This window comes from Delphinus delphis, chromosome 14 (genome assembly GCF_949987515.2).
Source record: "Delphinus delphis chromosome 14, mDelDel1.2, whole genome shotgun sequence".
Taxonomy (NCBI): Eukaryota; Metazoa; Chordata; class Mammalia; order Artiodactyla; family Delphinidae; genus Delphinus; species Delphinus delphis.
In genome coordinates, this window is record NC_082696.1 from 78,340,914 (window position 1) to 78,366,282 (window position 25,369).

At 40.6% G+C, this 25,369-nt stretch overlaps 1 protein-coding gene across 5 annotated transcripts in view; it reads right to left on the reverse strand.

Moving 5' to 3' along the window:
- Nucleotides 1–7,703: 7,703 nt before the first annotated feature.
- CD109 (CD109 molecule) overlaps nucleotides 7,704–25,369 on the reverse strand; it is a 151,496-nt gene continuing 133,830 nt past the window's right edge. For all 5 annotated transcript variants that reach the window (XM_060030349.1, XM_060030351.1, XM_060030350.1 and 2 more), the window contains 6 exons: nucleotides 24,762–24,917; nucleotides 23,691–23,756; nucleotides 20,566–20,708; nucleotides 16,120–16,267; nucleotides 14,313–14,415; nucleotides 7,704–12,280 (listed from right to left, as the gene is read on the reverse strand). In XM_060030349.1, coding sequence (XP_059886332.1) covers nucleotides 12,105–12,280; nucleotides 14,313–14,415; nucleotides 16,120–16,267; nucleotides 20,566–20,708; nucleotides 23,691–23,756; nucleotides 24,762–24,917 — 792 coding nt within the window. In that variant the 3' untranslated portion in view covers nucleotides 7,704–12,104. The remainder of the gene's footprint in view (nucleotides 12,281–14,312; nucleotides 14,416–16,119; nucleotides 16,268–20,565; nucleotides 20,709–23,690; nucleotides 23,757–24,761; nucleotides 24,918–25,369) is intronic.

The window sequence follows — 25,369 nt, forward strand, 5'->3', positions numbered from 1 at the left end:
ATATGCTTTTTACTCTAAAAACAAAAAATTTTTTCTGCATAAATTATGTACATACCAAAGTAAGCATCCTTCTATGGTAATAGAAGTAAGAAGAATATTTTAATACCTTTATTATCTGTTTGCACTGAAAGGAGAAAAAGCTTTCAGATCTCATTTCATTTTCAGTACATAAAAAGAATTTTTTAATTGGGCAGCAATTTGGGGGAGGTTTCCCTTTGCTCCGATCCTCTTCTGCCCCCTAGTGGCAGCATATTTTATGTAAATTTTTTCCAGCTTTATGGAGGCACTGATAAATACAAACTGCATGTATCTGAGGCAGCGGTCCCCAAACTTTTGGGCACCAGGGACAGGTTTCGTGGAAGACAATTTTTCCGTGGATGGGATGGTCCAGGGGGAGCGGCGGATGAAGCTTTACTCCCTCACCTGCTGTTCATCTCCCGCTGTGTGGCCCGGTTCCTAACAGGTCACGGACCAGTACCGGTCCTCAGCCCCAGGGGTTGGGGACCCCTGATTTAAGGTGTGCATTCTGATGATTTGATATATGTATACATTGTGAAGTAATTACCATAGCCAACTTATTATAGTTACCTTCTTTTTTGGGGGGTGGTGGGAACACAAGATTTACTGTCTTAGCAAACATCAAGTATACAGTACAATATTAACTATAGTCACCATGCTGTATATTAGATTCCCAGAAATTATTTATCTTACAACTGAAAGGTTGTACCCTTTGACTAACATCTCCCATTTTCCCAACCCCCAGCCCCTGGAAACCACTGTTCCACTCTCTGGTGCTATGAGTTTTGGGGGATTTTTTGTTTTTGTTTTGTTTTTTGCCTTTAGGAATACTTGGTGGTTATATTTCCACCATTAGAGTCACTCTATTGTATTTTATGCCTATTATAAACCTTACCATCAACTTGACAAACACATGTGACTGTGTGATAAACTGCATGGTTATTTCAGAATTTAAATACTGTGTTTTAACCTACAACAGCTCTACCCAAAATACGTTCCCTGGAAAACCACCAGAGAGAAATATTCTATGAAAAGGACATTAATGTGCTGGTCTAAAAGTTTGGAAAGTAAAGAATATCATGTCCTTCTTCTAGCATTCAAAATATGCATTACCATGTTAAAGATCCATTCCACAGTAGTGACAGCTTTTGTGATTTTCTAAACTTTGCCATTGAACACTTTTCTCACATTAGACCTGCTGGCATTCTGTAAACTCACCTTGGGAAGTGTTGTCATGTAGGCATTGTTCCCAACCCATTGTTTTCTCCTGAGAATGGCTAAAAATTTCCTTCCTTGTTACTCTTCTTCCTGTATCACACTTATTATTCCCCATCATACTGACTTCAGTTATTTCATCTGATTATATCAGGTTGGCAAGGCGATGTACCCTCCAACCTAAGACTCCAGCAGGCTCTCAAGACCAAATCTTGGAACACTGTTCAGCAGTAAGAGGGAATGAACATTGATACACATGACAACTTGGATGGTCTTAAGGGCATTATGCTGAATGGAAAAAAGAAACCTCAAAAGGCCACACACGGTATGATTCCATTTGTATTACACTCTCAAGATGCCAATTATAGAGATAGTTGCCAGGAATTAAGGGAGGAGAAAAAGGCTGTCACAGTAAAGCAGTGGGGAGAGTTCCTTCGTGGTGATGAAAGGGACTTGTATTTTGATTATAATAATGGTTATTCAGTTCTACATGTCTTAGTCCCTTTGGGCTGCTCTAATGAAATACCACTGATTGGGTGGCTTATAAGCAGCAAACATTTATTTTTCATAGTTCTGGAGGCTGGGAAGTCCGAGATCAAGGCACCCGTAGATTTGGTGGCTGGTAAGAGCCTGCTTCCTGGTTCACAGATGGCAGGTTTTTCTCTGTAACTTCACAGGGGGGTTGAGGGTAAGGGAGCTCTCTTGGACTTCTGAGATAAGGGCACTAATCCCATTCATAAGGGCTCTGTCCTCCAGTCTAATCACCTCCCACAGGTCCCACCTCCAAATACCTTGGGGGTTAGGTTTCATCACAGGAATCCTGTGGGGACAAATTCAGACCATATACGTGCGATAAAATGTCCTAGAATTATACACAAAGACATATAACAAAATGAATGCATGTGAAACGATCATGAAAACAAAGTCTAGTACCCTAGTTAACTGTGTCGTGCCCATCAGCATTCTGGCTTCCAAAGTGCACTACAGTCACTTAAGATGTTACTGCAGGGGAAGCAAGGGGAGGGGCATATAGGACCTCTGTGTACTATTTTACAACTTCTTGAGAGTCTATCATTATTTCAAAATTAAAAGGTTTTTTTCATCAAATCCTATGGTCCACACCAAGGAGTTTGCTATATGAATTCTGTAGGAGAGCAGAATATGACACCCCAAAATATGTCTCTTTGGCATATTAATTATTTTAAGCTGGTTATTTTCTAAGAAACAATAAACATGGAGAAGACCCTGATAATGGAGTATAAGTTACCCTTTTGTAAGAAACGTTTACATTTATTTGTAAGGGTATCATCCTCTATACCAGAAAGAGGTGGATGACCAAATCTCTAGAAACGTTTATCAATGGAGAAAGCAACTGACTTAAATCTGCATAACAACTTTACCCTTGTTTACTGTGCTTTTCCTGGTCACCTCCCATAGCTGTCCCCACCCTCAACATCCTCTTTTTTTTTTTTTTTTTTTTTTTTGCGGTACACGGGCCTCTTACTGTTGTGGCCTCTCCCGTTGCGGAGCACAGGCTCCGGATGCGCAGGCTCAGCGGCCATGGCTCACGGGCCCAGCCGCTCCGCGGCATGTGGGATCTTCCCGGACCGGGGCACGAACCCGCTTCCCCTGCATCGGAAGGTGGACTCTCAACCACTGCGCCACCAGGGAAGCCCTCAACATCCTCTTTTGTCTCTAGCTGAGGTTGGTATTTAAGGTGAGGGCTTCAGCAATTTTGGTGAGTTAGTGAGTTTTCCTGGGTCTCTCCCATGTACACATGCCATTAAGCTTTTGTTTCACTTTCTCCTATTAATCTGTTTCATGTCAATATAATTCTTAGACCAGACAGAAGAACCTAGAATGGTAGAGGGAAATTTCTTCCTCTCCAGCAATTCCTTTGGAGTTTTCTAAGTTCCTCTAGATTACAAACAAAAGCAAAAGCAAGAGCAGAGCATTGTATAGGAAAAATTAGGTAATGTTTTGTTATTCTTTGCATTGACAGATTAGTTGAGGGTCATAACTATATGTTGTTTCTCTTCACTGAGAATTCAATGAGATAAAATGACCCAAGTGGAATACTTGACAAACACACACACACACACACACACACACACACACACACTTTCTCTTTCTCCAGTCTTTCTTCTTTGTTTCAATAAATGCCTCTGCTTCATCTCCCAGATTGTTTTAATTTTTATTTTTTTATTGAAGTACAGTTGATTTACAATGTTTCAGGTGTACAACAAAGTGATTCAGATATATATATATGTAATATATATATTTTTTTCAGATTCTTTTCTGTTGTAGGTTATTACAAGATATTGAATAAATTTCCGTGTGCTATATAGTAGCTCCTTGTTGTTTATCTATTTTGTATATAGTCGTGTGTATCTGTTAATCCCAAACTCCTAACTTACCTCCTCCATCCTAGTTTTTGACTCATCTTTTCCTCACTTCCCACATTTAATCTATTCTGAAGTCTTCCTGATAATGTCTCCAAAATACCTCAAGTCTGCATTTTAAAAATATACAGAGGGAGGGCTTCCCTGGTGACGCAGTGGTTGAGAGTCCGCCTGCCGATGCAGGGAACACGGGTTCGTTCCCCTGTCCGGGAAGATCCCACATGCCGCGGAGCGGCTGGGCCCGTGAGCCATGGCCGCTGAGCCTGCGCGTCCAGAGCCTGTGCTCCGCAGCAGGAGAGGCCACAACAGTGAGCCATCAGGTCTTTTTCACGTGTTCTGCCAGTTAATGTCTCCCTCATCCTAAACTCATGCCGTTGTCTAAACTTCGAGAAGATTGAGATAACAAAAGGGAATAAAAGCCAACTACCAATCAGAGCAGAGAATCTTCCAAAGTCCTCTCATCACTCCTCCACCCTGGGGACGTGACCTCTGAGCAGAACAGACGGAAGAGAGAAAGCTCTGACTGCCAGCTCGTGGGAGACAAAGAGGAAGCTGAATGCAAAAGGAGAGATATAGTACTTGCTAATTCCTGAGGGGGAGTCACTGACAGACAAAGTGGAGGTGGTGGGAACGTCAGAATGGAGAACAGAGATGAAAGGCTGCAGAAGAAGAGGGAGAGGCCCTAAAGAGAGCCTCGGGGATCCAGCCACGAGTTGCTCCGCCAGCACAGGAAGTGTCCTCGTGGGGACGATGCAAAGTCTGGGAGGTGGTGCCTCTCCTTCCTGTACAGCCTGATGGGACAACGTAACTAGATCAAGGGGCACAATTCCCCCATATCTGAATCTCCATAATCTGGATTCGACACTGGTAATCTTGAATACATTGTTACTTGAACCTTCTTCGGGCCCCATTTTGAATCGCCTTAGAAGAAATGATGACCAAGCAGGAGCAGAAAGGAGAAGAGAACCCATCCATCCCAGCCAAGCACTCCCTCCGGTCCACTGTGAGCATCAGAAGTGATATCGGAGCAGGCTGTGGGCTTCAGAGGGACCCACCCAGAGGCAACAACTCGGCTGCAGAATCCTCTTCCTTCCTACCCAAAGTTATGCACGTAAATACAGCCAAAGCTATCCACTGACACATACAGACGTAGAGTCACAACCATAACTTATTAAGCACCTCATACATACCAGATATTGCAAAACCTGCCCGAGATCACACTCTCGGTACAGGTGCTGGGGTCTCTGGGAATGCAATACATAGCCTCCTTCATCGTCATCTGGTGGGGACAAAAGTCAGCCGATGAAGGAACCAAAATATCCACTCTATCCCTGATGAAGTTCAAGTTGGAGGACACAGCTTGGTGCAAGAATCGAGTGGACTTGCCCAAGGAAGACCATTTCTGGCTGGACTTCCTGCCCCATCCCAGGCAGAACTGGGCCCTGCAAGACGTGGTCAGCGCAAGGGAACCAAGCAGGGTGTCCGTGTGGGACCCCAGATGGAGAAGCGGTGGGCGGGCTGCATCCACTGTGGCCGGTGCACTCTTCCTAACATGACAGATCAGAAAGATCTCTGTCTCCTTTGGGGTGGAGTGAGTTTAGGGAAAGAGAGAACCTGAGAACATCTAGGGAAAATTCCACCCCACAAACACCAGAGGGGAAGAGAGTCTCCCCTCTGACAAGAGGCAAAGCCAAGCCTGGAGCCCAGGTCTGCCTGGCACCAAAGCCCATGCTCTTAACCACTGTGTATCTATATCTGAATGTGTCTAACAAACTACTTCAGGGAGGGCTACCAGGAGTCCATTTGCTTGAAGATTTTGGGGAGATGAGAGAAAGAGATTGTGTATGATTGGGAGGAGAGTATGGTGTCTGTACCTCACGGCGTGCAGCCCAGCCGCCTGGGCTTACATTTGAGCCAGAGAGTGAGAAAGACAGGCAGCTACAAGCAGACATTGAAAGGACAGCTTCTACTGAACACTCTGTGAGCTCAGCGCCACAAGCAGACCCTCTCTGTCCAAGGGACAAAGTATAGCACAGAGTCAGGGAGAAAAACTCCCCACTTCAGTGTGGAAATGAGTGTAGCTTTGGAGCAATGAGGACTCCAGAGAACACAGCTCCTCTTTGGTTCAGTGACAGAAGTGGCAGGGGCAATGGAGGCGTGCGGGGCACCAGGGCCGACACCACCATGCTCACAGCCCCTGAACTGCAGAGAAGATGGCGACACCAGGTGTACCAGTTAGGAAGAAGTTGGCTGAATATAATAGAATTAACTTACTTTAAAACTTGTGGATTAGTTTTCTATTGCTGTGCAGCCAATTACCATAAACTTAGTGGCTTCCGACAGCACACATTTGTTCTCAGCTTCTGTGGGTCAAGAGTCTGGGCACTTAGCAGGACTCACTGTCTAGTCTCACATGGCTATAATCAAAGCATCAGCTGGGGCTGCAATCTCTACTAAGGCTCAACTGGAGAAGGATCCACTTCTGTGTGCAGAACTCAGGTCCTTACAGCTCTAGGGGCTTCATTCTCTTGCTGGCTGGAGGCTGGAGGCTGCCCTCAGCTCCTAAAAGCTGCTCTCAGTTCCTTGGTGTCTGCCTCCCACCATCACAGCCCACAACATGGCCGCTCACATCTTCAGAAAAGGCAGGAGAGACTCCAGCTAAAGGGGCACTACCGTCTCATAGACATCCTGTCGCCTTTGCCGTATTCTGTTGGCTTGAAGCAAGTCACAAGTCACATTCACACTAAAGGGCAGAAGATCCGCAGTGGCATGAAAACCACTACATCTTCCGGTGGTTCCCAGCCTGAAATGATCATCAATCAGGGGGAGTTCAACGATCCGATTCAGAGCCTAATCCTACACCTACTGAATTAGGATTTCCTAGAAGACCAAGGTTTTTTGGTTAAACCAAGTCTTTTAGGGGAGTCTGATAATCATTCAAGTTTGGAAACTACTGGTATAGACATTTTCAAAAAAATAGTTACTACATCTTTCCCCAGTCTCCAACCTAAGTTTCCTAGGGTTGAGATAACAGATTTCTTTGTTAATCTCAATATCTGCCCAGTGATTCCAATGACTTTTTGTTTAAGGATGTCATTAAATTAATCATATTAAATTAATTGACATTACCAGGTGATGTAGAGGTGCCCAGCATCATTTAGCCAAGGAGTTTCACAACCTCGGAACTATTGATATGTTGCCCCTGTTGATACTTGGCCTTTGCTGTGGGTGTGCACCGCAGGATGTCTAGCAGAATCCTTGGTCTGTACCCACTAGATGCCAGTAGCACTACCTCCAGTTGTGACAACGAGAGCTACCTCCAATCACTGCCAAGTGTCACCTGGGGTCAAAATCAACCCCAACTGAGAACCACCATACTACCCTTAACATTTCACAGAAGCTCAGAAAGTTCATGGCAGGAAAAGTGTTAACACTTAGTAGAAAATCAAGAAAATATACCTGAAAGGTTAGGCTGTGGTTACAAGAGTCCATGCCTCCATTCTCCTGGGTACACAAACTGTGCATTCTATATTTCTGTACAATTTCCAGAAGTTGAGTGGGCCCCTCACCTTACATTTTTCATTTGTGTATCATTTACCTCTCCACCAACCCCACTCCAACACCAAACACAAAGAATGAGGAAGGAGGGACTTCCCTGGTGGTCCAGTGGTTAAGACTCTGCGCTGCCAATGCAGGGGGCGCAGGTTCAATCCTGGTCAGGGAACTAAGATCCCACATGCCACGTGGCCAAAAGATAAAAATAATAATAATAATAGGGGAAATAATAGGTGTGGCGTATACGGAAACTCTGTAGTGTTTTCACAACATTTCTGTAAATCTAAATCTAGTCTGAAATTTAAAGCTTCTTTAAAAACCACAAAAGTGAGGCAGCGGCTGGTGGTTAAGCTTCTCTCCTCTCACTCATGTCAAACTTTTTAACACAATAATCCCCCTCAAACCTACCCTCAGACATCCCATGCCTCACCATTAAATAGGTTTAGGTAAAGGAGATGTGCTACAGATGTGATTTAAGCTAAAATAAAAACAACACTGGTAGTAATAGATGGAAATTTTCATTTTTATTGATAAACCATGATTTCCTATTGAATAGATCATCAAGTACAATTAACAACAACACTTTAACATTTAAAATTTAAACATTCAGAATCACCCTGGTTCAATATACAAAGCTTTAGTTTCTGGGAAAATGATGTTTTATTTCAACAGTATCCTTCTTATATGGAAAACAGCTTCTCAAAATAGAAGATTTGTGAATAAAATCTTATAAAGCTTCCTGTGTACAAAAGAAATCAACTCTACTGTATCAACTGCACCTTAGTAAAAGTCCAAAACATAAAGGCTTGAAGGACCAGAACAGAGCCACATTCTATTAAATCTATCAAAGACAAATCTTAATGATCTATAAATGGAACATGAAACTATCCTATACCACAGATTCAATACCCTGGCAGAAGAGTGGTAAACCGTGGCCTCGTGACAACATGGACAGAATTATTCTTAAATATGTAGTAACATATATATCAGTATCATCCCTATTACAAAGACACACACATACCAATGTGTAAGTGTCCTGTGAAGTGCGAAACTCGGAAATAATCTAGGAAATATGTTTTCCTGTATTACAACCACTGAAATGAGATGGCAACATTTTAGTGAATGATGCAATGTGGCACTGTCTTTTGATGAGGCACATGAAAACACAACTCAGTGGCTAGAAATAGTTTCGAAACAAGCCTACTCACAACCGATATATACTTAATTAAAAATGTATATTTACTGTTTAGTTTCCTAAAGAAAGTAGTATAACGGTTCTTTATTCAAAGTAGTGATAAAAAAAATTGTACCTCAAATTACTCCCAATGCAACTTAGGACATTTAACATTAACACGAATATCATTTGAATAGATGATAGGAAATTTTTAAGTTCTTAAAGGTGCTATGCTTTACTGGAACTTGAAAAAAAAAATCAGAATATTCTTCTGTCTTACAGAAGCCTCTACTGAGAGCGCATAAAGTCCTGAATCTTATCCAAGAGTGAGTCCACTTGCTGTGTCTCAGATTTTAAAAGTGCAAGTAAATGATGCAGCCAAGAAGATGCAACGGCACCTGGACCCACGGGAGCCACTGGATGAACACCAACTGAAGTCCTGTCCTTATGTTAAGGAACCTTGTCCAGGAGGTATTTACAACATATTTTTATAGAAAACAGTATTAAACTTCAATCAAGCAAATTAGAAAAAGTGAGGCTGTTAAAAAGAACTCCAGATTACATGCTGGAGGGCTAATAATGGCTCCTTTAAAGAATGACGAAGAAACATCATAGCTCCAATTGTCATAGGACAGCCAGAAATGCTGAATGATATCAAATTGAATTATATCAAAATAATTGAATTGTATCAAAATAAAGATAACTAGCATTATATTGCCAGAATATTTATAACTAAATTTAACATAAAAAGAAATTACAGTTAAATACAACTTTGAAAAAAACTAATGACACCCAGACCCAAAAAAAAATGGGAGCAGGGAGAATTACGCTATGTACAATTCTGAAAATTCCCACGTGTGGAATACAGCATTGCATATATAAGGAACAAACTGTTAGGCAATAAGCATATATCTGGATTTTATATTAACACAATGCTCCACAGATTAGAATACAGCCAAAAATACTAGACCAAAGATGTTATTGTTAGAATATTTTAAAAAACATAAAGCATAATAGGACCACACAATAAAAGGAAGCATTTCATTGACCCAGCGTATTTTAATGGGCTTTAACTTCTTTTTTAGAATTATAACTGAAGGCAATAAGATGGTGAAACCAAATATAATAGCGTTGCTCTGTCCTTGAATGACGTGGCTACTAGTTATTCCTGAAGTTCCGTGTCCTTGGCCAGTCAAAACTAGAAGTCACACATGCTGGTGTCTTAATGAGGTTCCCACTCAGTGGAAAAGAAGTGGGGACTTTAAATTAGTTCATATCAGAAAGTGAAATTGATGGCATTCTAAAGGGAAAGTTTCAACATCAGCAAACTTAAAGGTAAAAAGAGATTTTTAGTATTATTACTCGTAGCATGTGAAGAAAAAAAGTCGATACTGTCAATTATTGCTACTATGTGTCCTCCTTTCCCCCTAATGCCTGTGGCTTTTTGGTCCCTTTTAATCCAAGCGCACTGCTGCAGCAGAGCCAGCGCTCTGAGAGGCGTGACAGAGGAAGACGCCCGCGTCCGCAATGCCCCATGCACCTCCAGCTGCGCTGACCCTCTCCCCCATCCTTCTTCTCTTCTTCCTCAATCCCTTCCTTCTCCTCTCTTTTAATACATTTATAATAAAAAGAGATGCATTACAATATGAGTTACAAGGTGAATTTTTCATCTGAAATAATTCACAAAAACTATTAGAGTTCTAGTTTTTAAATGAGGAAATATGTTTAAAAAAGCTACAAACATGGTTTAAAAAAGCTACAAACTGTCTTCCAATGGCTTTCCATTCTGGTGTTTCCTAAAATACTACACTAGAAGTCCGGTATGAACAGAATATAAGCTACGGAATATAAACTATTTACGGTTAGTCTGAGGCTCTCTGGGCAGCGAGGGGGTATCCTTTGCCAACACACTCCTCCAACTTTGTTCTAAGACACTTTCATCTCCAAACAAGTCCTAAGCATATAAAAGCCGAAACCCCACACAGGAAAGCCCAAACCCAAGTGCCTTTTTCAGGTCGGATTGTTTCAACGGTGTAACACAACGAAAAACTTTTCCCCACTTGAAAGTAAATACAAGAAAATTATGTGCTTGATATTCAACTGCTCTCTCTCCAGAGACCACCCTCTGAGGATCTATTTTCTACATGTAGGTTTCAAGCTTTAAAAACCTGGATGTTAGTCATTCCTACCTTTGTGTCCAAGATGTCCATAAGCATTCCATGAACATCCACTCCACTGTAATTTAAGTTTACTAAAATAAAAACATTCTTTTCAAAATTTACTTTAAAATATATTATTTGCATATTTTATTTTTGGATTTATTTTTAAACAGTTGAACATACTGCAATGCAGCTTCTTTGGAGCCCATGACGATTACGTTTCTACATCCCCTTGAGAGAAATGCCGAGTTCAGGAGTGAAATTAAACCAATTTTTAGATTTAGTTAAAAAAAAGTCTTTAAATTTTTTGGATATATCTAAAATATTTCAATGTATTTCAAATGAAAAGAAGAAAGGAAGAAGGGAAGGGAAGGCAGGATGAAACAAAGGTGAGAAAAGAGGAAAAACAGGGAAGGGGGAAGAAAGGAATCTTTCCTTAAAATTTCACCCAGATAAATGAATATTATCCTTCCGAATATAGGGTAACCCATGACACAGGGGCTCAAAATTCAAGAATCTTCTATAAGATTCAGAGCAAGCGTTAGATGTCACTGGACAGCTGGTGGTCTGACACTCAGACACCTGAATCTAGAAGGTTCCACAGGACCCTGGCCAACACCGTACAGTACTTCACATCTCTCTGATCCCCGTCAAACCCCAGCTTCTTTCCCAGACCATGGGGAGGTCCAGTCTGCTACATCTCATACAGGATTTTGTTGTGCCCCTGGCTTAGCATCCCCCATGACTCACATGTGCCTCCTGGTCTAGGATCTTCTGGTCCAAGTCACGTAAGGCACGTGCTGCAATGCCCTCTGACCCTCAGCCTGAACAGAGCCCACATGTGGGGCTGAGGACGCAGAGGAGGGCACCTGGGGCCCCTCTGGGTACTTCCCAGCAATCTCAACCTCTGAGCCGCCGGAAGCACAGCGAAGCCAGTCTCTCTCTGCTTCTCTCCAGAGGGAAAACAGAGGAAGAGTAAGGGCTGGGGTGTGTGAGTACATCTGGAGTGGAACAACATCATTTCCCTTTAAAAGAAAAAAAATCACCACCTCCATCCTAAAGAAAGAAGTTATATCTGATGAAGAAGGATGTACTGAGACCACTGGGATGGGTGGTGTAGGCGGAGGGTTAGGGTGGAAACAGAAGGGACAGAACAAGCTCCTCCCACAGGTTTGTTTCCTCCCAGTTCCCAGGAAATCCGTCGTTAATACTAAAGCAGACACTGATGTATAGCAGTGCTTAAGAACCCAGGCTCATTTCCTCTAGAAAATGAAAAGAATCATCTAAAATAACACATTTATTCTGGAGAAAATAACACCTCCCAAAGAATCCTAAAAGATTTTAAGAGGGGGAAATAAAAGAATACAGCTGCAATAATTCTGATTTTTTGTTCCACACAGAAGTCAGGGGAAGAACTCTATGCAGCTACACATACAAGGACCAGTTGTACACCCCCATCCCATCTCATAGAAAGAAAAACATCGATTTTCAAAATAGAGGCGATATTTGCTTATGAAAACAAGACAATCACATGTGACTTCTAGAAATGAAAGTGTTACGCGGAGTCTTTAAAGAAATAAATCATAGCCAACACTGCAAAGAGAACAGAAGCATGAAGCAGACAAGGAGGCAGGCATTAGGGTGAGAAAGGGAGGCCGAGGCCACGCTGTCACAGGGGCCGCAGGCATGTGCGTCCCCACAGAGGTCACAGGAGGACAGCTGTGCTCTGGAGTTGTAGCTTCTCACCGCTTGCCGCCCTGTTCAAAGAAGCAGATGTTGGTTTACATGCCTCCTTTGTTTAGAAGCATTTACTTTGCCAAAACTTAAGAGCATTTCGATACACTTTTCTGAGTTTTCCGTTCTTCACGTAATTTTATTTTTCTTTACAAGAAACAACTGAAATACTCAAGAGGGGCCCAAACTACCAAGTCCAAGAGAGAAACAATGCTTTGAGTCCAGTTTCTGTACCTCCAGCAGCTGGCCAGCATTAAAAGAGAGAAAATAGACCACAGCTGCATGCCGCAGTTCAACCGCAACCTGAAACTCTTCCTGGAACAGGAAAGACTGTAAATTGAGGATGTTTTAACCTCCTTGAGAGTTTATTTTAGGGTGACATTTTCTATGCATTCAAGTAAGTTTCTACTCATTGGAACTACTGAAGAGAAATATTTACCATGGACTTCATTTAAAAATGCAAAAGTATGAAGAGAACTCTACCTGTGTGATGCCTTGTTTCAGTGTTTTAAAACGTTAAGCACATAGTCTCTAAAGCTATTCAACTTGGGTAAATTTTACAGTACAAGCTAATATTTTTAAAAAACTATATAAAGCACCAACAGCACTACAGTAACCTTACTATAAAGCATAAATGATTTTTATTTTTACAATTTTTAAAAATTGTAAAAAATTTGTAAAAAATACAATTGTATTTTTTTACAAAAAATTGTCAAAAATACAATTTCTATTTTCAAATTTCTTCACAATTTTTCATTGACTTTTTTAATATTTTAAGTACGTTTTCTAACTCTAGGGTTCTTCAAAATGGGTTGGTTGGTTTATTCTGACCTTTCCCATGTTTTCATTTTAAATGCATCCCCTCATACATAAGTTGTCTTCCGCAAAAAAATCTCAGAGACTGAATCTTTTTTGCTTTTCAAATGTTTAAAATGTTCTCCATACACCTAAGAAACATCAATTGGAGAATGTTTCAACAACCATGTAACGAAGTTGGATAACTAGGTACTGTCACTGAGTCTCCACAGTGGATCTTATCCTTCCACCAGAAAAAAAGGGCTGCATCAGTGTGTCCCCAAAATGTCCCACAAGAGCTGGGGGTGAACTCCAACAGGAGGCAAAAGATAAGAGGAACTGGCTTGTTGACTTAGAAGGAGAGAGAGCTGGTGCTACCGTCGTCTTGCATGAATACTCCACCAAACACTCCCAACCACGAGGACACGTTCCGCATACTTTAAGGTGTAATTATCTATAACTACCTACGACATGAAAATGTTCATGATTCTCATGTGTTCTAATGATTCTGAGCCCCAGGAGTGCTTATTCAGGATGGATGTGATGACAAGCAGAAACATTAGCCTGAAGATCACACACCGACCAAAAGTCACTCTGTGATTGAACAGAGATTCGTCCTGATCAACTTAGATGATCTCCAGACTAGATCTCTACTTTCACATCCTAAATTTCTAACATTTTATAAAGTAAAAAATTACCAGTAAAGTCAAAGAAGCTCAAGTTATTTTCCAAACAGACTATAGTTTTCTTGAAATGATAAAAAAATCTGTTACAATAAATAAATTTTAGCAAAACAAGACTCCCTCAGTGAAGAAACAGCTAAACCCGACAGGCTCATCCACTGCAGACGCTGTGCATGTTCTCTCCTGAAGAAGCCCTGTTTTAAAACCGGAACCCGATAGAGTGGGTGCTTGGAATAGGAGCAGAACCTTGGAAATTGAACATAAATGGACTCTCTGTGCCACTTTTTCTTTGTAAAGTTTGTAGCTGGGAGTTAAAAACCTAAAACATTATGAGCAAAACCATCACTTTTTAATATATGCTAAATGCTATCATGTGATTATTCTTTTGTAAATTATCAATTGTCTTCGTTTAAACGTAAAGCTCACCTTCTGCCCTGCCACCTCTTTCACTACCCCAAACAACACCCGCCCCCCACAAAGCCAATCCAGCAGACAACCGCTCTGAATGAAGGAGTGAATGAATGAATGAATGCCTGGCGTAACTCCCAAAGTCTCACGAACCTCAGGACACACTTACTTGGTTCATAGTAATCCATTATGGACACTGAAGCATCTTGTGTATTTGACACTCTAAAGTTTCTCACAGAAGGAATATCAACACAGAACTGGGTTTCATTTACCTTGAGAAATACAAAAGACTTTTAAAGGTGTGGCAAATTATGTGTTCAAGAGAAAGTAAAAGACATTTCTATCTCTCATCCTTTTATCAAACAGCTATAGAAATGAACACTTAGGGAGCATTTCTACACACCCGGTACTGGGGTAAGCACTGTATAGAAATTACATCATTTATCTTGTAAAACAGTCCCTGCATGATCGGTATTGTTCTTACTTCCATTTTACTGAAATGGATACTGAGAATTAGAGTGGTTAAGTAAGCAGGAGCCCAGAAGTGCATGTCCCTGGCCCTGGTGCTTCACCAAAATCCCCCGTCTCAGCTTTGCACCCCATCCTGGTTGCTGTTACTGACTCACACCAGCCCCCTTCTCTGGAGAATCACCCTCAGCTCACGGGAGTCACCTCATCCAGTAAGTGAAGTAACCTCAGAGTGGGAGGTGTGGCCCACAACCAATAACTGACTGATATGGGCACACAAGGCCAGCCTCCTCGCCTCCAGGGGTACAAAAGGCCAGCCTCCTTGCCTCCAGGAAGGACACTTAATGCCAATTTGGCAAATAATACTGGTTAAGGAATCTGAAATTGATAAATTCCTTTAAACATTCCATTACATACCAATTAGCAGTAAGTGAAAAGACAAATTAGCCAGTCAAAATGTAATGGACACTCCAAACCTAATTACCTTATTTTAAAAAACCTTAAATGTATTTTTCAAACCCCAAATTAGGCCCATGGCTATCAAACAGTATTTAATATATGAAAATCACTGAACAGCAAAAGAATCCAGAAACTTTGAATTAGTTTTAACAGCTTTTTAACCAAAGTGGTTTTTGAAGGCTTAAAACAAAAAGAACATTAAGGAACTAGATTTTTCAAAGTAGGTTCACTGCTGAAACAGTATGATTGATTCACACTTGGCAAAACTGGAATAAGAAACATACATATTCCCCCCATGTAACATGAAATCCTAAGAACACTTAGAATTCAATTTTGATTCCACATATGAATTTCATATAGATGTCAGAAGAATAAACTTACGTGCCAGCAGTTTTGAGACATAACAAGTAGAGTCGTAAATTCCACACTAACCTTCCTCTCACATATTTTATGCACCTTATTCTTGGATCGATAGCTTTCACACAGTAATGGGAAGAGTACATGAAAATTACATAATAATTTTGTGTAAGGACCAAACCTCTGAGAATATTCTATGATTTAAGCACCTAACTTTTCAATGCAGGAATATTAACCCCTTTGGGATCTATTAAAAGCCTTTTTTTTATGAAAGCATTTTAAAACATGTAATTAAAGCTTTCACCGTCAGCATTTTTTTTTCATCAGCAGCATTTACACAAATATGTTTAGCAATTCCCTGAAGCAAAGTTGTTCCCCAGTTGGCATCTGGACTGCATTTTGGAAATTATATCATAGCAATTGCTCTTTGTTGAACATCTGGTATGAAATAATAATTTTGTTATCAAGACTTTCATCAGGCTCACCATTAATAGTAATTCTCCTGAAACTAATTTTATAATAATGTCTTTTTAGTGAGGACAGCAGATAGTTGCCATGTGAAAGTTGTTCAGGGACACAAAAAGCCAAAATAATGACATAAAGAAAACGTTTAAAGGAAAGGTAATTTTGAACACAATAAATAGTGGCTTTGTCAATGGTTACCAATGTGAAACTTAGGTTTTACTACTTACAGAGTCTAAGTAGAGGTTGAGTTTTCCATGGTCGTGTTCTACTTTTTTCACGGTCTCACTCAGGGAAATGGCATCTGAGGACACGGTAAACCCACTGAGGAGGTTAATTTCCATAAGGGCCATGCCACTTCTACCTGGGCCCAGAAACCTAAATCAGAGAGGAGCGGATAGAAGAGAACCCTTTAGGAAAAACCTGAAGCTGTTGGCAAACTATCTTCATATAAATATTAAAACCGCCAAGTGTTATTCCAAATATTTACCGTTTCCTTGAAATAAAAAATGACTACAGAAAACAGTAAAAAGGTAATCCTTTCCTTACAGGTCTGAAATTCTTATAACTTTCAACCACATGAGGAATAGAACAACGGGTCCATTTGTCAGTCAGCATGTGATGCCTGCAGTGCAGCAGACTTGGGCCCTGGGCTTAAGGAAGGCAAACGTTGCCCCTTCGGTGGGCAAATCTGTTTTCTGGCGGCTGATACCAAACGACATTGCATTTTTCATTTTCCCAAAAGCTGATGGCACTAAGCTCTCCAACTCAAAGCTAGGAACCGAAAAAGAGGCATCACTTGACCACTTAGCAGGAGACAGCGGCCAAGTCATCGACAACCTCTTCTTCATCGGGTTTTAGAAAAAAGAAGACCAGTAGGCAAGGTCCTTCCCTTTCTTCTCCCGCATACTTGGAGCACGTTTTGTGTTTGCTTTAGCCTCCTCGGGAGAATGACAGGCCTTGGAAAGCTTTATCACGCTGCTCGTGCTTTAACCCTGTTGTACACGTCGTGACTATCAAAGCATCTGGGCACCAACAACATTTTGCCTCCTTTAAAATAATTATTTTTCTAAAATCAATAGATGGCAAGAGCCTTTTGTTTGGATCTGAAACAGCCCAATGTCATTATGGAAAGGAGTGTGTCTCCAACATGAAAGTCTCTTAGCATCGTTCAGTTGGTTCCTGTTGTCCTTTAAATGGCAAAAGCAAGAAGGGCACGTAGAAAATCTTGCTTTTTTGGGGGGGGGGGGGGGGGTTACGCGGGCCTCTCACTGTTGTGGCCTCTCCCGCTGCGGAGCACAGGCTCCGGATGCGCAGGCTCAGCGGCCATGGTTCACGGGCCCAACCGCTCCGCGGCACGTGGGATCTTCCCGGACCGGGGCACGAACCGGCGTCCGCTGCATCGGCAGGCGGACTCTCAACCACTGCGCCACCAGGGAAGCCCAAAATCTCGCTTTTTAAAGTAGCAAACTGATGCCTGCCAAACGCGATTGAAAAGCCACACGGTACAAGTGCTGACTGCAGTGGGCTCGGTGATCCCAGGCAGCTGAAACCATCTGCTGGTGAGGCACTCAGCCAGAAGAGATGCTATTGAAAACCAATATGGGCATTAAAACTAGAGGGGTTTTAGAGATGAGAAAAACAGCCCACCTGCTTAGATATGATGACTTTAGTGCCTCATCAGAAGTGCTTTGGTTGACCTGGTCTTTCCACCAGCCAGGGGCAGAATTTGTTAAATTACTAGGCCACAGAGAAACCTTTTCTGAGGTGAGTAAGGGCTTGGACCCTACTGATGAGAATAGAGTACCTGAAACACCAGCTATTCTTTTTATAAAGTGCCACTGAAAGAATTCATTTAAAATGTAGTTTGTATTTCATAGCAGATTCTTCTCAGAAAACTAGTAGCAACATCGAAATCCTTTTTATATAATGCCCCCAACCCTGACATTAAAACACTTCCCTTCTCCAGGTCCTTCAAAAAAAGAAAGAAAGAAAAAGATATAGATGTCCTCTACCTAGCAAAGTCTATTGCCTGTCTGATTCCCTGATGCTGGATTAAGATTTGGAATCCTGCATCTTTACATGAGCCCCTATAAACAGTGAAACCCCATTATGGTCTGAATCTCAGTTTCATCTCATTTTCCTCCTCTGTGTCTTTACCTGACCTCCCTAAGAGGTAAAATCCTTCTCATTGCTCCATAAGGCTATTCTTCTTTGCCCTTTTCAAAAGTAGAATTTTAGACTCGCTATAAGCAGCTCTTTGCAGGAAACCACCCTCACGAGGAAACCCCTTTTCCTGCCACATTAGCAAAGCTATATTGTAACTAACCTTAAACCAGGCGCCCCCGTGCTCTACTCATCTCCAGCCCAAGCACACTTTTCAAATCTTTTGATCACATAATATACCTTGCCTAACCTGTTGGTTCTTTCTGTAGGTCAAAAAAGTAGAAATGAAGAATAAGTAATTAACAGATGACCAGCTTCCCCTTTAGTAATCTTATACACAAACTGTGTGAACAAGATAACATCTAAAGAAAGATCACAAGAAGTCCACAAGCCTGCAAACGGGGGCGGGGGGTGGGGGTGGGGGAATGGCAATGGCTCTGACTCCCCATCTCGATGATTAACTGAGATTACTCCCTTTTTTCCCTTTAAAAACTGTCACAGCTGGACTGAATCTTCAGAGTTGTTCTCAGGACATGAGTCCACCTTCTCCCCAGATTGCTGGCTTTTCTGATTAAAGCATCTTTCCTTTCTACCAACAACTGCCTCTCAGCTATTGACTTTCGAGCGGCAAGCAGCCAGACCTCAGTTCGGTAACAGTGTTTTCAGGATTTATTTTTATTAATTTCTGTCTCCTCTTCCAAATAGTAAGTTCTGTGAAGACAAGGTTGTGTCTTTCTGGCTAACCATTATATTCCAGATCCTGACACTGTGTCTGGCACATAATGGAGACTAAACCAATATTTACTGAGCGAATGAATGACTGAAGGAGTAAATGAGAAAAGCAGGGATAATGATAGCACTTACTTTATAGAGTAATTCTAAGGCTTAAATGAGACATGTGTGCAAGTCATTGATACAATGCCTGGTATGTAAGTTTGTGATAAATGTAGGTGGTGGTTGTTTAAATAATAATAACTTGATGTTGTTATTCTGGAGCAGAGCCCAGTTGCAATCTTAGTAAAGTATAACGGGAGTCCTACTTTCTTCTCAGCTGAAAAGGAAGCTACTGCAGAGATTCTGATATCCCCAAGCTGCTGGTTCAAAATGCCCAAACAGGTGAGGAAAGGGGCAAACACATTGACAATTTATACCAAAATCAGGAACAGGAAGGCCCTGGGACTTCCCTGGTGGTCCAGCAGGTAAGACTCCACACTCCCAATGCAGGGGGCCCAGGTTCAATCCCTGGTCGGGGAACTAGATCCCACATGCATGCCACGACTAAGAGTCTGCATGCCGCAACTAAGAAGTTCACATGCTGCAACCAAGAAGTCCGCATGCTGCAACTAAGAGCCCACATGCCTCAGAGAAGATCCCACATGCCGCAACTAAGACCTGGCGTGGCCAAAATAAATAAATAAATAATATTCTTAAAAATACTTTCCAAAAAACAAAAGGAACAAAAAGGCCCAAGATAGTAGGGATGGTAGCAGCAATGGAGGAGACTGGGTTCAGGCAATGGCTAAGAAGGTTGACCATCTGGAGAAACACCTACAGAGGACCTTGAGAGGATCTGGCAGCTCAGGGCCACATCAGTGACCTCCAGCCCAACAACAGCCCAAGGTCAACCAGACGCTACGGGATATTTAAAAAGGGCAGGCAGCAGCTCCCCGATATCAGTGCCTCTTGCAGTAACACCCTGCTGAACACCAAATCATGCAGAGCTAAGAGGGGAGATTGACAAGGAAGAAATTTTAGTCTCTTGATTCAAGAACTTTCTGAAGGACTTGCTCTCAAACTTATGTGTGCATTAGAATAAGCAAGAAAGCTGAAGGCGGCTTCGCAGACCCTGAATCTATGAAGTCAGTAGTCTTGAAACGGATACCTTTTTCTTATGACTTAACAAGATCCTCAGATGCTCTGGACACAGAGCAAATTTAATAGTCACCTTATTAAGTACTCCCAGAAGCTGTTAAGTGCCTAATTATCCAATGCAAGGATCTTCTAAACTGGAATATTTTCAGTGTCTAAGAAAAAAAACTATGCTCTTCATTGAACTTGCACACTCTTATGAAGTTTTGAGTTAAGTGCACAAAACTACTAAACGTTAAATATGAACCTGGAATAATTACTTAACAGAAAAATGACCAACAAAAAGAAATAATCAATTTTGCAGTGTTAAACATGATTCGTTAAAGTTTTTCTAAATTAAACCTGAGTTTTATTAAACTTTTATATTCAAACTTGTTATAAATACAAGGAAAACTTGTAAGTAATTTGGGCATGTTGAGAAATGCTTAAATACAATTAGCAGTATTTCTAGTTTGTAATCTGAAGTGTAATGCATAACTGAAATCTTTGTTAAATGTAACTCCTTACATTGATATAGTTCAATAACTATACAGAGTTATACTGAATATAGTTAAATATATAAACAACCACATATATTTAATTAAATCTTCAAATCTATTTTTTTAAGGAGAAGGAGAAAAAGGAGGGACTTAGAGACCAACCTTGTGCACACATTCAAATTCAAGTGATTGATATCATCTTTATCATCTTTTACAGCAATGTCTAAATCAAAGGCTTCTTGATCTTGGATAGATCTTTGGATTATGGAAGATCTGGACTCTTTCACATTATAAATAACATTAAGCTGTAATAAATAACAAATAAGCATAAATAATAAGTTACTAGCAATAATTTGCCTTCATTATGTATCCTAAATATTAGGTAATGATTCTCTTTGGGATAAACCCAATTAGATTGGTAATCTTCAACTTAAAAAAAAATTAGTTTTACTAGCTAATGAAGTATCATTAACAAATATAATTATAAGAGTTTATAAACGATGATGTTTAAAATTGAGAAAATTGTTAGGTAATATTCCAAGTATCAGAGACCATCGTGGACAATATTCATGTGCATTTTTTTTTCAAATAATATAAAACATTCCCCTGAGGGAAAAAGTTAAACTATCGCCGAGTTTCCTGAAAGCATCCACGAATTTCTAAGCTCTGCTGCCCAACTGGAGTTATTTTTCACAAACTGGAACTATCAGTAAGATAAATCAAAATGTTTTCACCCAAGAGCCTTGGTGGAACAAAAACCTATTCAACTGCTAAGGCTTCTTTTTCGATCACACAATGTTTTTCAAAGAGGATGAAATAAATGATGGATTTCAAGTCAACTGGGTCTTTTTCAGCATATACTCTGTGCCCACCACCAATGTGAATGGAGCTGTGGGGACCCTGAGGAGGTGTGAGGACCAGTGTTTTCCTCAAAGGGACCCTAAGATCAGAAGCTTGGGAATGTCCTCTAAATTTCCTAGGCTTGCCTCGTGTCAAGTGAATCGGGATCTATTTAAATTCTTCACCCCTTCCGCTTTTTTGATACTAAGGTTCATAAACCTTACTATTATATGTAATACTGTATTTTTTATTTTTGCTAATACTTAAATCTCTCACACACACACACATGCCCCTCCGACCTAAACGTGTAGTGTCCACTGTGGATTTACATACTTTAAAAAAAAATCCTCTCTCTAAGCCTTCATCTTTCAAATAATCTTTCAAACCTAAGAGTTCCAACTTTTTATTCTGCCACACCTACATCATATAATCCTTCCTCCCCTTGATCATTCTGGAATATCTCAGTCTGGACATTCTCCAACTTTTCCTTAAACTACAATTAAAAGTGTAGAGTGTTCTTGGCGCAGTTGAAGAATGGCTCCATCAATTGGAGAGATAGTCTCCGTGATTTTCTTTACCCCCTTTCCCGTGGCACGTATTTTCCTTTAGAGACCAATCTCATCACAGAACAAACACGACTACTAGATTTGTCCCCTGGGTCATAATTAATATTCATCTATAACTAAGTGTTAGCATTTATATTTGGTCCACAACAGAGCTGAACTGCTCACTCAGAGAACGTCAAGAAATCTTGCAGTTTATTTCCAACAGCTTTGCTTTTTATCATTTATTGCAAACCTGAGAGTTTTCCTTGCCCTCCTTTTTCCAGAGCACTTACAAAAATATCAACTAAAGGAAATGTCAATACCTACTTCTGGGTGACCAGCTTTTTTGCAACTTTTTTCTCCATTACAAGAAGTACCTATTGGTCCCTACGTTTCATTTTCTGCATGTTAATGCAACATAGGACTGGTGAACATTCTGACCACTAGGTACCATGTTTACTGCTGTGTCCTTCAAATCTCAAATAAAAATCATCTGACTTCAGTAACTTATCTACATTTGGTTTATCAAGAATGAGTTCCAACCAATTTGGTGGTTTAAGTACATAAAATTTTTCAATCGTATCTAAAATATCTTATGTATTTACTTTTGGATTTACTCTTCACATGAAAAGACAGCTTGAGAGTGAGAATTTTCACATGGTCTTTGTTAGTAAAGACCAATACAAAGGGACTTCCCTGGCGGTCCAGTAGTTAAGGCTTCGCCTTCCAACACAGGGGGTACGGGTTCGAGCCCTGGTTGGGGAGTTAAGAGCCCACGTGCCTCATGGTCAAAAAACCAAAACATAAAATAGAAGCAATATTGTAACAAATTCAACAAAGACTTTAAAAAAAAAAAAAAAGACCAGTACAAATTATTCACTCTTTTCTCTTTCTATCCTTTTCATTGAATACTGTTCTTTATAACTGTGATTTTTCCTTGATTTTAAAAAACATTTACTGTGTTTTGAGTATCGTACAAAATAATCTTCACATCATTTCTAAGTTTCCAAATTATACCTGACCATGTACCCTTCACATTGTGCCTTAGAAAGTACATCTGTTCTCTCAACAAGAATAGTTGTACTGGTTTTTGAAAAAGTACTTTTTCTCTATAATAGCCTTTTTTTTTAACTTTCTCAGTAAATCTTTCAGGGTTTGTTTGGTTTGTTTTTTATAACCAAGCACATGATCTTTTTTAGTACTATCACATATTATTTTGCATCCCAATAACATGGTTTTAGGTCCCCATGATTTTCATGTATTATTAAGCATAATAACTTCCATTCAGTATTTTACATACTACTTCCATTTTATTGTATCCAATTACACCATAAAGGGTAGATTTCTTTAGATTTTCTTCCTAGAGCAGAGCACTGAACATCTCATGCTCTAATTGTTTTATTTACTATAATATAAAATTTTACAGCAAAGGGACACATTTCCTATCTTCAAGTCAATTACTTATAATACCATGTGGACCTTTATATTGTTAAATGAATATTAAGAAATGGTAAGTAAAATGCTATATGGTTATCAAGTCATAGTAGAAACTCTACCCAGCATTACAATTTCTAAGCTGTATTTTTACAAAAGAAGGTGGGAGTTCCCAACAATTCACATGAATCATATTGGAGGATTTTAATCCTTACTTCAAAAAGCATATAATACTCAAGAAATATTATCAAACTATAGATTATCAAACTATATAGTTGCTGTCTACTCACCAGCTAGTAACATCTCCAACACTTTTTGTTAAAGATAGTGATTTATCTTGCCTAAGTCACAGAAATAAATCATTAAGAATTTTATATCATCTAAGTTAAAGATTTAGCAGTGCCCCAAACCAAAGAATTAGTATAGCAAGTCCTATCTAACAAAACAAAAATAAACATTATTACATACCTGACAAATAGCAAATCCAAAACCGCTTGCAGAAATATTAACTTCAGTTGGCTGTACCACAGCAAGCTGAATAAAGGTGGAAAAAGGTGAATAAGGCTAATTGTCCATATCTACGTCCTTCCAACCGGCACAAGAGACCGCTGTTATCCCTCGCTGGGAGTGTAAGCTGTGTGCGCTGTGAAGTTCTAAGAACTTTACACACCTCACATGTCAAAAGTTATGGGTCAACCAGATAAGGGGGGGTGAAGGCTGAGGAAGTACACGTTAGTGCTGTGGACAGGTCTGCCCTTCTGTAGGGGCTGTAGCATGGAAGACAAGAAATGCAAGTCATTCCTCCCTCCTCAAGCCTCGCTCAGCATCGAGTCGCTGGCCTTCCCGAGAACACAATGGCACACCATCACTGACTGGAACCAACACTCCTTCCTTTTCCTTTGCCATCACCCTTCTCCCTCAGGTTCTAGCCTTAAAGTTACCGCTTTCACCCATTACCCTCAACTTCCTACAAGGCTAACCAAGGGAAAAAAGTTAGGGTTTAGCATAGCCCTTCATTCCATTTTAAAGAAAGATTTCTACCACTGGTTCTATCAATTCACCTAAGAGGACATGTGGTGCAGCCTAAAGGAACATGGTCTTCGAAATCATGGGTTCAAATCCTAGCTCTACTGTTACTAGCACCATGATCTTGGGAGAGTTAGCTAAACTCTCTTAGCCTCAGTTTTATAATATGTACAGTGGGGATAAAGGTACTTGGTCTGAGAAGTAAATGCAATAAATAGCACAGGTAAAGAAATCTGGCACAGGGCCTGCAAAGAATAGGAGCTCAACGGGTATTCATTCCTCTCCCAGTAAGACAGGGCCCACGTTTCCTCCTTTTCCAAATCTGTCCAAAGTTCTCCACCCCTCCTCCCTTCCCCAGCTCGGCAAATTCAACCAAAGGAGGGTACTCCTTCCTGCCAGCACAGAGCTCTGGGAACAAGTCTTTGTTGAAGTCAACAGAAAGGAAATAAAGCGGTACTCCGGCAGAAGGAAGCGTCTACACAGACATCTGGAGAGGCACGCCCTTGTCCACACCTCAGCCGTCTGGAGGAGAAAGCGGTTCTGTGTGCTAATCACAAACTTCACAGGACTCAGTGAACCGGACCCCACCACGGTCACTTGGATATTTGTCTCTTCTGTGTTCATTAGGGCTGCAAACTCAGACAGGGCCTTCAAGGCCACAATGGTGTCCTGTTGGGAAAAGAAAAAGATGTGCGCACATAAGGCTATATTAAGGCCTCCGAAGAGTAAATTTCAGTCACGTTTAGGATGCCACTGCACACTCATCCGCCTTCCTTGGGAGTGGAACCCTCCTCGATTCACCTTTGAACCTGCTTGACCTGGAGTCCAGGGAAGACTCAGAAAACATCCGCTGACTAGAACTGAGCTCCTATTGTACCGGGTACCAGAGACGACAAATGGCTAGTGAGACAGGGAACTCATTTATCCCATATGGGTATCAGATACGATGTTTATATCAAAGATGAGAAAAAATTAAAATTAGTAACTTAAACCTTTGAGTTAAGTTACTAAACTTTTTATCTGCCATGTAATTCTATGAAGTCATGAAATAAAGCAACCACATATATAGAGAGAGATTTAATTTTATAAATGGTTTATATATATATATGTATATATATATA